This window comes from Cryptomeria japonica, chromosome 1 (genome assembly GCF_030272615.1).
Source record: "Cryptomeria japonica chromosome 1, Sugi_1.0, whole genome shotgun sequence".
In the NCBI taxonomy this organism is placed as follows: domain Eukaryota; kingdom Viridiplantae; phylum Streptophyta; class Pinopsida; order Cupressales; family Cupressaceae; genus Cryptomeria; species Cryptomeria japonica.
The window spans coordinates 636,676,126-636,691,819 of record NC_081405.1 but is presented as its reverse complement, the minus strand read 5'-3'; the positions used below and the strand labels follow the sequence as shown (position 1 = coordinate 636,691,819).

Genomic DNA, 15,694 nt, shown 5'->3' with positions numbered 1-15,694 from the left:
CAAAAATGTAAACATAGTTTCAGACACCCGTTTGGACCTTATACAACATATCTCAGAACCAAGGTAGGCTACTTTGTATGGAATGCTTCAAAACTTGACTGTTCCACTTCTTGACTAGACTTAATTAGACAAACATGCATGCAAAATAAAAGAACAGTCACCTATAACTTTCACAAATCAAAGAACTAGGCCAATCACTCCGGTGAGACTGAAAAGGACCTTATTACAGACCTTTCCTCAAATTATTATCAAAATCCAACGGTGGAATTCAGAGTTATGTCGTTTTTCCCAAACTTATAACCCGAGGTAGAGTTCCAGGCAGCCTGCACTAAAATTGTCATAAATTTCTCCAAACTTAATGAAATTTAACCAAACTAAAACCAAATGAAAGGTAACTATAGAGAGGAGCTATTAGGAAGCTACAAAAGTCGCAAGAAGCAAATAAAAAGAAAATTTGTAGAGAATGTTTAAAAAAAAAGAATAGAAGAAGCAATGTGAATGATTCATGTCTCTTTCAACAACTAAAACGACATTTCATAAACGAACTGAAAAGGCCATTGGGAAAACACAAGAAAGCAACAACCATTAATTTTGTTTATTGGAAAAGATAATAACTAAGATTTGGACATTGTACAGTTTGTTTGAATATTTAGACACATTTGCCCTAGCATCCAACTAAGGATAAGTTGAAATTGAAGTCTTGAAAATACTTGAGGTAGATGAAAAGTAGATCTTGACAGCTTGGTGAGAGTAGTAATAGGCTCAAGGAATAAGTTGAATGAGTCCTCGAACATACTACTAGAATAAACACTAAACGAAGTGCTGAACATAGAGGAGAAATTGCAAAGTAGGCAATTTTCAACTCTACACCTAGCAAGTATGTCTATCACATAAAAGATCATCTTTCTTAAAGATTTTATCATGGTAAGTGCAATCATTCTTATCACTTAACAGTTAACACTATGCACATGGCCAAACTATTGCAAGAAATTATTTCATTTAAATAGGATTCTATTGATAGAGTTCTTGAAACAAATAGCTTCTATGACTTATTTATTATTATATTACATCCAAAAATTTGTGATGTCCACTTCTAGTTGACATCTGTCAGCTTGGTAGATTAGCCTATCACTGACCCTCGTAGGCTAATAAGATTGAATAGAGGGTCCTTTGAGGGATGCAGCTTCTCTAGTGGTCAGAGTTTTGTAGGTTTGGCTTTCGTTCGGCTTCATTTGGACTCTTTTTGCTACACATACTATTTTTAGTAAGTCAGATATCTGCAAGATGGACCCTCTTACTATTTTTAGCCGGGTAGTTAGTCATTTGGTGAATTGCAGCGGTGACCTCCATTTCTGACCGCTTGGCGAGGTATTAAATATTAATGAAGTTATTAATGATTAAATGACTTTATGTTATAATTTAGTAATTAAAAGTTAATAATAAAGTTATAAGTGACTTTATTATTATGGGTCATGACTTCATTAATGAGGGGGCCATTTATATTATTTTATTAGGCTCTTATATCAAGTGATTATTAAATGAATTTGTGCACATTTAATATTAAATGTCATTTAATAATCATAAATGCATAATAAGAGAGAAATTGAGCTCTATGGGAGGCTATAAAAGGTTTAATTGAAGGAAGAGCTCATTATTGATGATTGTGCTTTTTGAAATGGGAGAAGTTTGAGAGAGGAAGAAACCAGGGTTTCAACCTTTGGATTTTGGAGAGCGTAAATTCTTCGAAGTTAGGGCATCTGAGGTGCTGAAATAATCACTGATATTTGCCATTGGGAGTGACTTAATCAGGGTCACTATTTATGCACAAATTGAAGAAGAATCCATGGAATGTTGAGCTGATTAATGAAATTCATCTGGAAGTTGAAAGACCAGATTGGGGAAAACATTGCCAATGCATTGTCATTATTTATTTTGAGAGCTGCTACAGTACCCGCATCTACAGTACCCGCGTGAACAGTGTCACTGCTACAGTAGTCGTGAACAGTAACACGGCTACAGTATTTCGTTTCAGACTTGGGGTTATTGCTTACTTCGTCTTCTTATAAGCTAGGCACTTCAATCAGGTTCCATTTGGCCCTTATTTCAATGAGATTTAATGTTGTTTATGTATGAAGTCATGGCTGTCTTTGTACTCAGAAAATTCTGAAACTAGTCATTGGAAAAGAAAAGCCTTGACCATTGGAAGTCATGTTGTAATTGGTTATTGCTTCAATAATAAGGAGAGACAAGATTGCATGCTATTTTACATGATGTCTTGTGTATGCATGCCAATTGTTTGTTTAAATTCCAGTCTGCTGTAGAAACTCTTTTTCTTGCAGCTAATTCATGAAATTGCATCTGAAAATCCAAAAACTATTGCTTAAACATCACCAAAAGGTTCCTTGGTTGTTTGGAGCTCCCTGCATCAATCTTCTTTGGGAGTTACATTCATAATATAAGTCTGAAATTAAATATCAGAAAAGACAGCCAGTGTCAATAACACGCAACAGCATAACAGCTGTCTCAAAATTAATAACACGCAGAATTCTCAGTCTGAAAACTAGAACAACAGATTGTCAGTCAAATGTTTGACAATATTCCCTATATTTCAGTTATATAACAACAGGGGTTCTTACAAAATTAATCTCACATTGGTCAGAAGGATTGGTCTATAGCAACATGTATACTCCAATCAACAATGATCTTTATGCCAATGGGGGTAATGCCACAATGGAAGTTGTTAAAATACTTGTCATTGATGTCAAATGATTACAGGCTGCACAAAGAATTTACGCAAGGTTTTATATTCTCAGAAATATTTTTAGAACAATCGTATTTCTGAAGTATACAGAGAATCTGAAAATTTCTTTAGCTTCAGGATTCCACGTTTTTTATCTATGCATTTGAAATCTGGTCTGAGTGTGTGTGACTGCACAGCGACTGTGGAATGATTGTGATTGTCTCAGCATCAATTATTTGTAATCTGATTAAAATCCTTTTGTGTATGTCTGATCTCATTTGGCTATGTCTGCAGACTTCTTGTATCGAATGCACAGAAAATAAGTTTCAGAAAATAATGAGTTTCAAACCTTAATGAAGAAGAGAAGATCGTTGCTCTTAGTCTTTTATTTGTTTGTATCTTCTTGATTCAAAATAATTAAAGTCTCTCGTTTTTGTTTCAAGAAGGTACGATGCTTTAATAAGAAGGTAGATTGTTGATAAATAAGCCACGATGAAAAGAAGGTTGAGTGGCAGTTGGCGGTTGGAGATTGGTTACAATTACTTGTAACTTCCTAAACTATATACAGTTAGCCAACCACTTGAGGCATTATCTATATATATATATATATTTTGATTCGAATGGAGAGTTAGAGGTGTGTAGTGTATGCTGATGTACATATCAATAAAAAGGGCGTTGTTGTGATAAATACGATTTTCATATTGCTGTGAGAAAGAATGCCTACTTTGTAAAGAGAAGAATGAAGAATCATAATGCTGTCATGGACTAGAAGATATCGTGTTGTTGTGAAACATTTCATTGGTGCCCAAGTGCTATAAAAGGTTTTGAAAAGAGTCTTATACTTCATCAGTGGTTCGAATTAAAGAATTATGCATTACTAAAGGCTATTGACAGAGAAAGTGCCATTAATGTCTGAGTATTGTTGATTATATTTTCTTTCAGATATTCACGTAACGTAAGACAATAACAGTTCTTTTTACAGACTTGTTTTTTTTTCAAAAGAGTCTTATACTTCATCAGTGGTTCGAATTAAAGAATTCTGCATTGCAGTAGCATTTGTCCTTTTCATTCCAAATTTCGTTGTCCACAATTATAACCTCAACTTCTCTCTTGCATAACCTTCTGACATCTTGATCAATAATTGGACATTTGTGTAAAACACCCCACTCATTCAATAATGAAAAAACGGAAAGGAAAAGAAAAAAGATTGCCAGAGTTTATAGGTGATTTTAAGTTCAAAGAGGTTGGAATAGCCCACAATCTCAAAAAACACTGGATCCAATGTTTTCCGCAATGAGAAACATACAAACCTTCAAACGATTAATATGAAATTATGGTCATAGATTGAAGCACCTAATCGTACCTGAGCGGACCTTTCTGAAACCACAAAGCGACCTTGAATGCATGTGGGTGTCACAATTTCCAATTCAAAACCAATGAATTCCATCACTTGTAGTGGCCTGTGTCAATTTGGAGCATTTATGTCTCTTTTTCCTGCTAAACCCTTAAGCACCAAAACATCCTCCTTCTTTTAACAAAAGCATATAAAAGATTACCTGAGATCGAAACCTTCTGGGCATATCACTCTCTTTTTATCTCCTCCTTTTGCCATGTGAAAGCAGAGTTTAGTTTTCAAAAACAAGAGAACCAATTATTTTCAATCCCTACAGTTTTTAAAATTCGGAGGGTCTTCTATGCTAGTGGTCAAATTTGCATCCTGTATACCCCTTCAAGAGCTCTGCCACCGGCACAAATTTTCCAAGAACTAGATTAACCCGTCAAAGAACGAAAGATCGTCTTTAAAACAGAATGTCGCATTAATTTTGTATTGCAGACCTGCAGAATAAAACACGCCGACACTTAGCCTTCGTATTCCGAAATGGGGAACTTATTAAAACGTTAGTTTTACTGGAAATTAGTACATAAAATTGTCCATTGAAAAGAAGAAATTTAATATCCATCTTGACATTGAATAAGACACCACAAGCATGTACAACTGGCATTTTCAACGAATGAAAAAACTGTAGATGTAAGGTTCAATGAGCCCGCTGGAAATTATGGAAATTATGAATGAATGAATGAAAGATTTTAATGACGTTTATGAGACTAAATAGTCTATGAGATCAAGGAATCCAACTTTAATCTATGAGATCAAGGAATACAACTTTAATTTCTCTTGAAACTTTGTTTCATGTCGGGTCTCTTGCTATTAATCTTAATTAATCTTAACTAGTAGGTTGGTTGTCTGATTAATCCAATCTTCTTCAAAAAGTTGATGCATGTTGTCAACCTTCAAACTATCTCTGTATTGATTGTGAATATCCTCGTAAGTTGTGCATTCCATGATGAAATGTCATTTTGTTTCCACCGCTAGAAATGTGATGGTAGAGGAGAATATGAAATGTATGGGTGGTAGAGAGGAGTTACAAATGTTAATGTATGTGGTAGGTATAATAGTAAATATCAACAAGATATGCAAAGGATAAATTCTTCCTAATATAGAGGAGGAGATGGAGAGGGGGGAAATAGATAGAGAGATAGAGATAGATGGAGAGAGATTAAAATAGAGAGATAGAGGTAAAGAGATTGACAGATATCGAGGGAGATGTAGAGGGGGAGATAAAGATAGAGAGGTAGAGAGAAAGAAATAAAGAGATAAAGAAATTGATAAATATATGAGGGGAGAGATAGATGTAAAGGGAGAGGGAGAGGGAGAAATGGAAATATATGAGAGATAGGTAGAGAGGGTGAGAGAAAAGAAGGGGAGGGAGCTCAATATGTAGAGAGGTAGAGGAAGAGTTATTATTGAATAAAGGGTAAAAACTTTATTGAAGGACAGAATCAAGAATTACAAAAGAGAACCAGAGTCTCAAAGCCCCATGAGGGAACCACAAGCCCAACCCAAGATCAGTCGGCTTCGTAACTATCCATATCCTCAGCAAATATCTTATGCAAGTCCTGACAGTAATCCGGGGAGAGTTGCTCCCAACCTTCAACTTTCCAATCACCATCATGTTCCAAGGCCCACTTAGCCAAACAATCAGCTGCTCTATTCCATTCACGAGGAATATGGATGAAAGACACCTTCTTCATCATAGAACTAATTTTAAGAATCTGGTGAACGATCCCTGTCAATTGCCAATGAACCCCACTCACCTTCTGCTCAAGCAACAAGTTAACAATAATTTGTGAATCTGATTCGCAGATAACCTTCTGCCTCCCCAATTCCAAGGCACGCTTCAGGGAATAGAAAATTGCTAATCCCTCCATAAAGTTATTTGACTACTGCCCTTTATGCACCGAGAAGAAGAAAACCACCTCCCCCCTACTATCCCTACCAACACTGCCAATCCCAGCAGGGCTCGGATTACCCCTAGAGGAGCCATCAGTGTTAATCTTGATGGACTCATCCCGAGGGGGCATCCACCTTCCATCCTTTGAACCTTCTTCAAAGCACGTCTACCTCTCCTGACACATGTTGAGGCGAGTGACATCTCCTGCAGACCCAACCTACTCACAATATCAGCCTCTCCTCTATCCAGAGGAAAATTCACTGCACATTTAGCTTCCATCATCTCCAGAATCATACCAATGATTCTATTCCACACTTGTTGAACTAACAATCCGACCTCCCTAAAGATCCTCCTATTCCTCTCCAGCCATATCTACCACAGTATGAAAATGGGCCCAATATGCTAGACAGTCTGGCGAAAAGAGGACAAAATAGGAGGCCTGCCCAAACTGCTCCAAAACTCCACAAAAGAATCTACGTGAACACAAGGATGCTTCCACACCCTCAACCAGTAATGCCAAATTAGCAACGAGAAAGGGCATCTAAAGAACAAGTGTGAGGAATCCTCTTCCCCATTACCACACAAAACATAGATGGAAGGCCCAAGGAATCCCTGCTTGCGAATATTGTCCCAAGTTAGACATCTATTCAAAGCCAAAGTCCAAGCGAAACAGTTACACTTCGGCTAAGAAAAATTATTCCACACATGTTTCCACCAAAGCACCTCCCTCCCCTCTAATCTTCGAGACAACGGCTCCTGGTATCCACTAGCAACAGTGAAAATACCCTTAGGATTCAGGAACCAAGCAAGTCTATCCCTACCCTTAAGGGAGATACAGTGTCTACTTGCCAAAATGCCATACAGCTCGGCAAACTCTTCATCCATACTACCAATTGACCATTCATTAGGAGCCTTCCACCGCTCCAACTCCAAATGCCCACACCTATAAACAGCCTTAAAGTCGCTCACCCTAGACCACCTTGCCTCCAGGAACCTCTGGAAAAGATTCCCAAGGTTGGTAAACTAATCAAGGATGGGGGGATATCCATCCCAAGAGTCAAACCAGAAAAGCACCTCTTCCCCCCTCTTACATATCCAAAAAAGTTGTGAAAAGGTAATGTCACGTGGGTTTGTCCACGTCCAGAGGTGGGAGGGACCCACACTAACTTCTTATTATAATTTAATTTCTAGAAACATCCCTTCCGTATGACGAAGGTAAATGACTAGCCATACATTTATTTTTGTTCTTCCAATTTGCCCTATCCAAATAATATAACTAGCAATTGCACTTATGGTTTGCAATGGGTATGCCGAATAGGTTTGGAAGGTTAATTAGAGAAAATTTTGGTTTATTTGTTGTATACAGTAATAGGTATCCAAACATGACTAAAAGGATAATTAAGATCCTTTACCATTAGTCTAAGATTATGTTGGAAATAGAGAGAGGGGGAGGGCGGGAGAGGGAGAAATAAAGTTGAGGAGAGAGAGCGGGTAAGAAGATACATATAAAGAAGAAGATAGAGATAGAAAAGATATTTATACAAATATTTGGATCCTTAATTTTATCTTTGATTTGTTTTAAAAAATATTTTCCAAAATCGGATTAGTAATTTAATTTCAAATTATACCTTTAAACTTTCATATCATAAATAAATATTGCAATTTGATTTTCCAGATTAGAAATACATTTTTCCTATCATAATATTATATAAATTCCATGACCTAAATTCACAATACTCTTAAATATTTTTTTAAGACGATGAACTACTAAAATTCATCTTCACATAATAAGACTTTTATTATAAATAAATACATATGGAGGTTGAATATATATCAAAATAATTGAAAATATTTAACCATACATACAACCATACGGCTATCAAATTGAAACCCAAATGCAAACCTGGCTTGATAGAGTTAAAAAGTCCAGTTTGAAATTAAAATGAAAAAGCACAAAATCTTGTGTGGAAGGATTGGTTAGAAAAAATGACTGAAACGGAACTTGAAATTCTGCAGAGGCTTTGTTTTTCCTACAATCAACCGTTTTCGGTAGTGTGAGCAACCTGCCTTCATGAATATAGATGGATCTCAATTTTCCATAGACATTTATTCATTTGGGCACAACTTTAAATTATATTCGTTCAAACTAATTCCATGAGCATTTCCTCTTTAGTTTTTAATTGCAGAAGCTTTTCTCCACAACTAAACATAAAACTGAACAATTCCAACCAAATCCTGATCGTCAGCATTTCAAACCCAATTCCAACAGAAATGGAACAATCTTACAGGTGGCACAACGGAATGCAACGTCATGGGTTTCAAAGAATGGTGATTGTGGATTTAGTTTTATTATAGAAGCTCATTCCACAACCGATCTTGGCTGAACATAAAGTTCTCAGGATTGCCAAACTTTCAAAACAAATCCTAACACAAAACAGAATAACTGCATAGTTGTCATAGTTGTTCCAACATAAAATTTGTTTATTCCAACGAACTAGAGAGGATGAAGGGCGATCAGAGCCATGCATACCCTAGCAATATGTGCACTGAAAAAGACTTAAGGCGGAGCAAATATCAGAAAGTAAGCATGATTTGGCTAGATAGTGGTAAACAATAATACGTTGCCACGCTTTATGGTCGGTGAACTTAAACATGTATACAATAGGGAAATTGGTGGAGCCCATGCAAGGGTCCTTTCATTTTGTAATTTTTTATTTTCTTTTCCAAAATAGAGTTACAAAGATGTGCAACACTTGAGACCGATGTGACTGGCAGACAAGTGCGGAAAAAATGATGATGCAACACGAATGCAGTCATTGATGACTACAATAAGCTATGCGTACAAATGAATGGAGAGTGGAGATCTTCTGAATCGTCTTGCATCCTTTCTTATTCATTTTGAAACCATTGATTTGTAAATGCAGGTATTCCATTTCAAATAAGAGATGCCTTCATCATAATAATAACTAGCCATTGCACCTTGGTGTGCAATGGGTATACCGAAAGAAGTGTGTAAGGTGAATTAGTAGAAACATTGGTCTATTTTTTTGCATATAATTGGGTAATACATGAGGTCACTAGGTAGTTCATATTGTTGTTTGTGCAACAAAGTTCTCATTAAAGAAGTGATAGCTTCAGATTATCTATGCATCCACTTACAACGATCCAATCATAATTGAAACAAAACCTTTAAATTGAGAAGAAAATCAAGTCTCATTACCAACAGAATATGCTGAGAGCGAGAGAGAGGTTGAGATAGTGCTAGAAGGAGGGAGAGATAGAGGGGGGAAGAGCGAGATGGAGATGGGTAAAGAGATAGAGAAGAAGAAGATAGAGATATAAATAGAGTTAGAGACAAAGATAGAGAATAAGGAGAGAAATATGGAGAGGAGGAGAGAGATATGGAGAGATAAGAGAGAGATGAGAGATGAATAGATAAAGATAGGAAAAAAAGAGAGAAAGGGAGAGATAAAAAGATAGAGATAGTAAGCGATGTATAAAGAGTGGGAAAGATGTGGTAGAGAGAGATAAAGATAACTAGATAGAGATAGAGGGATAGATGAAATAAGTGATAGGGAGAGATAGATATAGAGAGGAAAAGAGATATAGATATATAGAGGTCTAAAAAGAGGGAGGAGATAGAGAGAGGGAGAGAGATGGATGGATAAAAGGAGGCATGTCTATAGATATAGGGGAGAGAGGAAGATATAGGTAGAGATGAAGGTAGAGTGGGAAAGGCAGAAAATGGATAAATATAGAGAGAGAGAGAGAGGTAGAGGGAGATAGAAAGATAGAAAGATAGGGGGATATAGAGGAAGAGATAGAGAGATCTATAAGGGAGAGGGAGAGACACATATAAATAGATGGCGAGATAGAGCGAGAGATAGATATCTAAGGACATATATAGAGAGGGGGAGAGGGAGAGAGATAAAGAGATTGACAAACAAAGATATCTAGGGATAGACAAATAGATATGGAAAGAGGGTGAGAGAAATGGGAGAGATAGAGGGAGTGATGCACATTTGGTGGAAGAGAAATAGAGAGATGTAGAGATATACATGAAGAGAAAGAGAGAGACGAATATATATATATATATATATATATATATATAGAGAGAGAGAGAGAGAGAGAGAGAGAGAGAGAGAGAGAGCATACAAGAAAGATGGAGTGAATAAGAGAGAGAGGTGTAGATAATGATATATAGATTCAGAGGGGGATATAGATGTATGGAGATAGAGATAGGGGGCAAACATGAGAGAGAAAGAAGGCGATAAAGACAAGTAATAGACAAAAAGGTTTAGACCTTGGAAAGAGGGAGAGTGATAGGGGGAGAAAATAGAGAGATAAAACTGATAGAGATAGGAAGGGAGAAATAGGGAGTGTATGTGTATATACATTAGAAAGAGTAGAAGTAGAGAGATATAAAAAGAGGGAGTGATGGTGGGAGAGGAAGAGAGGGAGAGATAAGATAGAAAGAGGGAGAGAGGGATGCATAGGAATAGAAAGATATGGAGATAGGGAAATAAAGGAGAGAGAGAATAAATATAACTCGTAAAATATAAAGGTGGTGAGAGAGAGGAAGAGATGGAAGGAGATAGAAAGGGGAGAGGAGACATAGAGATAGAAAGAGGGTAGCTATGAGAGAGGGGGAGACAGAAAGATAAAGATATAGGAAATGATATGTAAAGAGGTAGAGAGGGATATAGAGAGAGAGTAGGAGAGATGAAGTAAAAGGAGTGTATAAGATCTAGAGATAGAGATAAAGATAGCAAGGGAGAGGGAGAAATGGGAAGTATGTGTTTGTGTGGGTGAGAGAGATATAGAGATAGAGATAGGGAAGAAGAAATATGGAATGTGTGTGAGTGAAAGATATATATATATATATATATATAGAGAGAGAGAGAGAGAGAGAGAGAGAGAGATGTTACCCTCAGTATAACTCTTCAAGGACACAACTATCTATAAATTATTGGTATGAAATGACTAATCAATACTTAGTTTCTCTCTCTTGCTCTCTGCTCTCTTTCTCTAAATGTTTAATTTAGGTTTTCAGTTGGAATTTATTTTATTATATTAATTAAAATAAATTTCAAATATTTAATTACTCTACAATAATCAAAATTTTAATAGGACAAAAATACAAGTTAGATTAATTCTAATATCTTTTAATTATTATTTGCAATTCCATAAGAAGATATAAATAATTAGAATTAAATTTTAACTTAATAAATAGATAATCTTGAAAAAAAATGTAGAAGAATTAAAATAAATTAAAAAATAGAATATCTAATAAAAGAAGGTAACATTTTTTTTCGTTGGCTTGTCCAAAAATAAATAAAAGAAGGTAACATTAAAAATGTTCTCATCAAAGAAAATAGTAATAAAAGAAATATTTTAATTCTAAATATGATTATTCTACAATAACTAACATTATGATAAGATAAATAATTATAAATTAAATTATTTTTTTATAATTCTTAATTATTATTCATAATTTCATAAAAAGACATAAATAACTAAAATAAATTTTACACGTAATGAAAAATAATCATTATAAGAGAATAAAAATGAATTAGAATAAAGCTAATTACTTTTTTTAATATTATTTTTTTCTTTGTAGAAACTTAATAATACATTTATTTTCCTACTTTTTCTTTTTCTTTTTTAAGAAACTTAGAAAACAAGATAGAATATCTTAATAAAATAAATAATATTGAAAAAATATTTCTATTATAATTTTTCATTTATGAATATTCTTTTTCTAATTCATAATATTTAAATATTTATTTTTTATTTTTTTATCATAAAAAATATCTTTTTTAAAATTAATATAAATTTAAGTATGTGGTTGTGATTAATTTTATAGTCTTGCATCCTTCTCAAATTTGAATCTTTATTTCACAAAGTGAGTGGAAAACTTCATATTTAATTTTTTGTCATTCAAGATATATTTTCTAAAATTAATATAAGTTTAAGTATGTGGTTGTGATTAATTCTACATCCTTCTCCTCAGAATCGTTGATTTGATAAAGTGAGTGGAAAACTCTATATTGGGTATGCATTCGGCATAATTATGTCATTCATGCCAAAAAAAATTAAATTATTTGACTGGTCTATTTATACAAATAGCAGGCTTTCATTTATTAAATGTACAAAAATAAGATTTTTTGTTTGAAAAATTGAAATTTCTATCCATTATTTTCAATATGATCCAAATGAGAATAAAGAAAAGTGATATTTTTATAATTATATAAAATATAAAGCAATTATCAACGTCTTGATGGTTTTTTCAAGAAGGAATGCATTTCATAACTATTGATAATTACAAAAATGTAGATGACTACAAGATTGGAAATAAAGTGGAAATAATTTTCATCAAGAATCTAATAGTCTAATAGTTTTTACAAATATTAAAGAGTGCAATCTTTAGGTTCATGTCAGTGTCAAATGCATTTCATAACTATTGGTGATTACAAAAATGTAGATGACTACAAGATTGGAAATAAAATAGAAGTATTTTTCATGGAGAATCTGATTAAACTAATTTATTAATTTTATCTTTCATATCTAAAATTAAAAGTTCCTACTTTGTAATTATTAATTTTCATGTTTGAAATATTAATAATAAATCACAAATAAATCTTTATCAATTCTACATAAATAAATTTAATATCTTTTTAACAAAACTTAATATTAAAATCCAATATATAATTTTTAAAATATTTGTCCCTTTTTTATACAAATGTTTTTAAAGATATAGGCCTATATACTAGAAAAAATACATTCCCAATTCTTTATTTTTTTCAATGTAAAATTTTTATGACAGATATGATAATGAATGTAACCCTTAAAAAGAGGCATAGAGGATAAAGTGGGAGGAGCCCAACACATGAATGATGTTTATGATGACATGAATTTGTAGCATATTTTATTTATTTATTTAATAATTATTGTTATTGTATAGATAAATTTGAAGCTTAATAAAATATCTTGTTGGATAAGATGGAGTCGTACATGTGGGAAACTTATGAGAATAAAGTGATTGTTGAGGAAACAAAAATTAATTATTTTATGTTTTAAATATTGACTTTGAGGAGCCAATTAAAGAAAGCTATAGTTAGGTGAAGTGACAATTTAAAAAATAAAATAAAAATGATTTATGCAACGTCGGTTATCAATAAAGTCACAAATAAATAACATTTTTCTTATAATAAAAATATGAAAAAAAAATCAAAACTATACAAATCCAAAAAAATATTCTAAAATACTGTAAAATGATTGGCCAACTTATAAAACAAATTGAAGCTAACGGATCCATTAGTTAACTGCCTAATTTCGAACCACGAAAATGCCTCTTGACCTCTCTCTCTCTTCAATATAAATTTTTATAAAAGATTTAATTTGTACGAAGGAATTCATCCATAAATTAAGAACATTGAATATAAAGAATGTCAAAATTAGATGTGTAATTTGATTGTCATAATTTATATATTTATAAGATTACGTTCAAATGCTTTTGAAAGAAAAAGAAAAAGAAATGTCCCCTTTCTAACCTCACCCATTCCTAGTAGTCAATTCCTTAATCCCATGTATGAGAGCTTCCTCTCATAGAAATGAAGTCACAAGGTGAGTCTCCCTAGCCCACATGATCCTTAATCTTATGTCATTAATTGCATTGTTTGAATTCTCAAAGAAGAAAATGTGAAAGAAAGAAAATATTGTGACCACACCAATAAAGAAAATGGCTATAAGGTCATAAAATCTTAGTTTTACATATGGACGACCTTCTTCACATGCTACCCTAGCATATTCATCGCCGACAAGTGGTTTGAACCTCCTAACAAGATAATTAAATATGTAGATTTGGATACCTTTGTCTTATCATTCTTATGCACTCATTTACCTATGCCTACCATAAAATCTATACATCTATCAATATTAGTAGTTATCAATCAGATATTTAACACCAACAATGTTTGTGCAATATCATGTCGTAGAGATGATTTGGTGCCTTTAAAATTCTTCACATTAAGTTAACCTCTCTCACACAAGCATACATGTTTTGGTTGCTAAAAGTGCATATGGACATCTTCAATTTCCATGCTCCACTTTTGTACAATAGACTTCTAACACTTCTTTTTTCATTTAAGAAACTCCTATCCATATTTGAACATGGATAATGTTTGGGTAATCTGATTTATCCTAGGCCTATAAGAAAATTTAATTAAGAAGCTACTAGCAGCTAAGTAGAGCCATTTATTAACTTGTATCATATTTTTGTTCTATTGGATGGCAAGAGTTAGAAATGTGGATGGTAGAGGATAAGGAAATGTATGGGCGGTAGAGAGGAGTTAGAGAAGGTTAATGTACATGCTAAGTATATGAGATTGTTTCAGTGAAACAATAGGTAATGGATTGTAGTGTTGAAAATCAATTTACTGATAAAGAAACTAATAATGATAATTGTTTTGACAGTGGAAGGTTTTGATAACTTTCTAAAATATTCATACATAAACATATATGTTTTTGTATTCTATATCTTCGCGAATGTGCAAGAAGTACTATAAATGCTTAATGTGGTGCATGTGGAATATTAAAAATCCTATTTGCATTTTCTTCATGATTTAAAGAAATGCAATTAATAATGTAACTTTGCACCTTTATAAAGAGTTATGTTACTTTATTCTAGAATGGGAGATTACTATTGTAGAAATTTCACGTAGCTAATATTTAATGTCGTGAATGGCAATAAGTGCAAGGTGAATTGAGCCCTGTGCCTTTTGACTCAAGATCCAAGAAAGGGGAAATAAAACATATCTAGTTTCAAAGACATACGGTATTTGTTGGAAATGGAGAAATTGTGGATACTCTATAGTTGCCCAGTTTTACATGAATGAGACCCCCCACCTATTTTTGTTGGCCCAATCCAAATTTACTTACCAGTTATACTTGGGCTGGAGTATGAAACGGGTCGGAGTATGGGCATAGTTACTCCATCATTCGACCAAGTCAATATTGAGCCCTAGGGGTGGGTGGGAGGAGGTAAAATAGTGGTTACCTTCTCCAAGCGAGAATGCTTGCTACTTCGAAGCAATCCAAGTAAAAATCCATGTCTAACATAAAGCTAGGAACCAACTTGGCCATGCTTTGAAGGGCAAATTTTATTCTCAAATAACTATTAGTGATGAATCAATATATTTTAGAGAGCATAATTTTATGTTTTCAATATCAGCTTGTCAAAGTTTACAAAGGACAAATGTAATGCTTATGTTATTACTGTAATGGATAGCTCATAGTGAACGGTGTTAGGAACATTGTGTTATGTAACAACAAAAAAATGCACCCATATAAAGAGATATACTTATTTTTTCAACAAGATGGACTATTGAAAGAAGCAAAAGAAAAAAAACTGAATTCAATATCCATAATTTACCATTCTGTATTTTATTTTATTTTTAAATAATAAAATGAATTTTTTTCTAACATTTGAATGATTTTTCCCCACATTTTTTGAGCCTAGAAGCTCACTACATAGGCCAATAGGGTATTAAAGAATTTCAAAAAATAAACAAGTGTTTTTAAAATTTCATCGAGCAAGTATTGTGGTTGCACATAAAAAAAATACAAAGCCAGTTGGTTTCTCTTGTTTAAAAAATCCATC

The 15,694-nt window shown here is 33.5% G+C and overlaps 1 protein-coding gene across 4 annotated transcripts in view; it reads right to left on the bottom strand.

Annotated features, from left to right (window-relative positions):
- LOC131042496 (1,4-dihydroxy-2-naphthoyl-CoA thioesterase 1) overlaps positions 1–4,676 on the bottom strand; it is a 75,788-nt gene extending 71,112 nt beyond the window's left edge. Inside the window, exons 1-2 of one of the 4 annotated variants that reach the window (XM_057975806.2) lie at positions 4,297–4,676; positions 4,104–4,200 (exon numbers count right to left, since the gene is read on the bottom strand). In XM_057975806.2, coding sequence (XP_057831789.2) covers positions 4,104–4,200; positions 4,297–4,352 — 153 coding nt within the window. In that variant the 5' untranslated portion in view covers positions 4,353–4,676. The remainder of the gene's footprint in view (positions 1–4,103; positions 4,201–4,296) is intronic. The other 3 variants (XM_057975808.2, XM_057975807.2, XM_057975805.2) reach the window with 3 other exon arrangements.
- Positions 4,677–15,694: the final 11,018 nt, after the last annotated feature.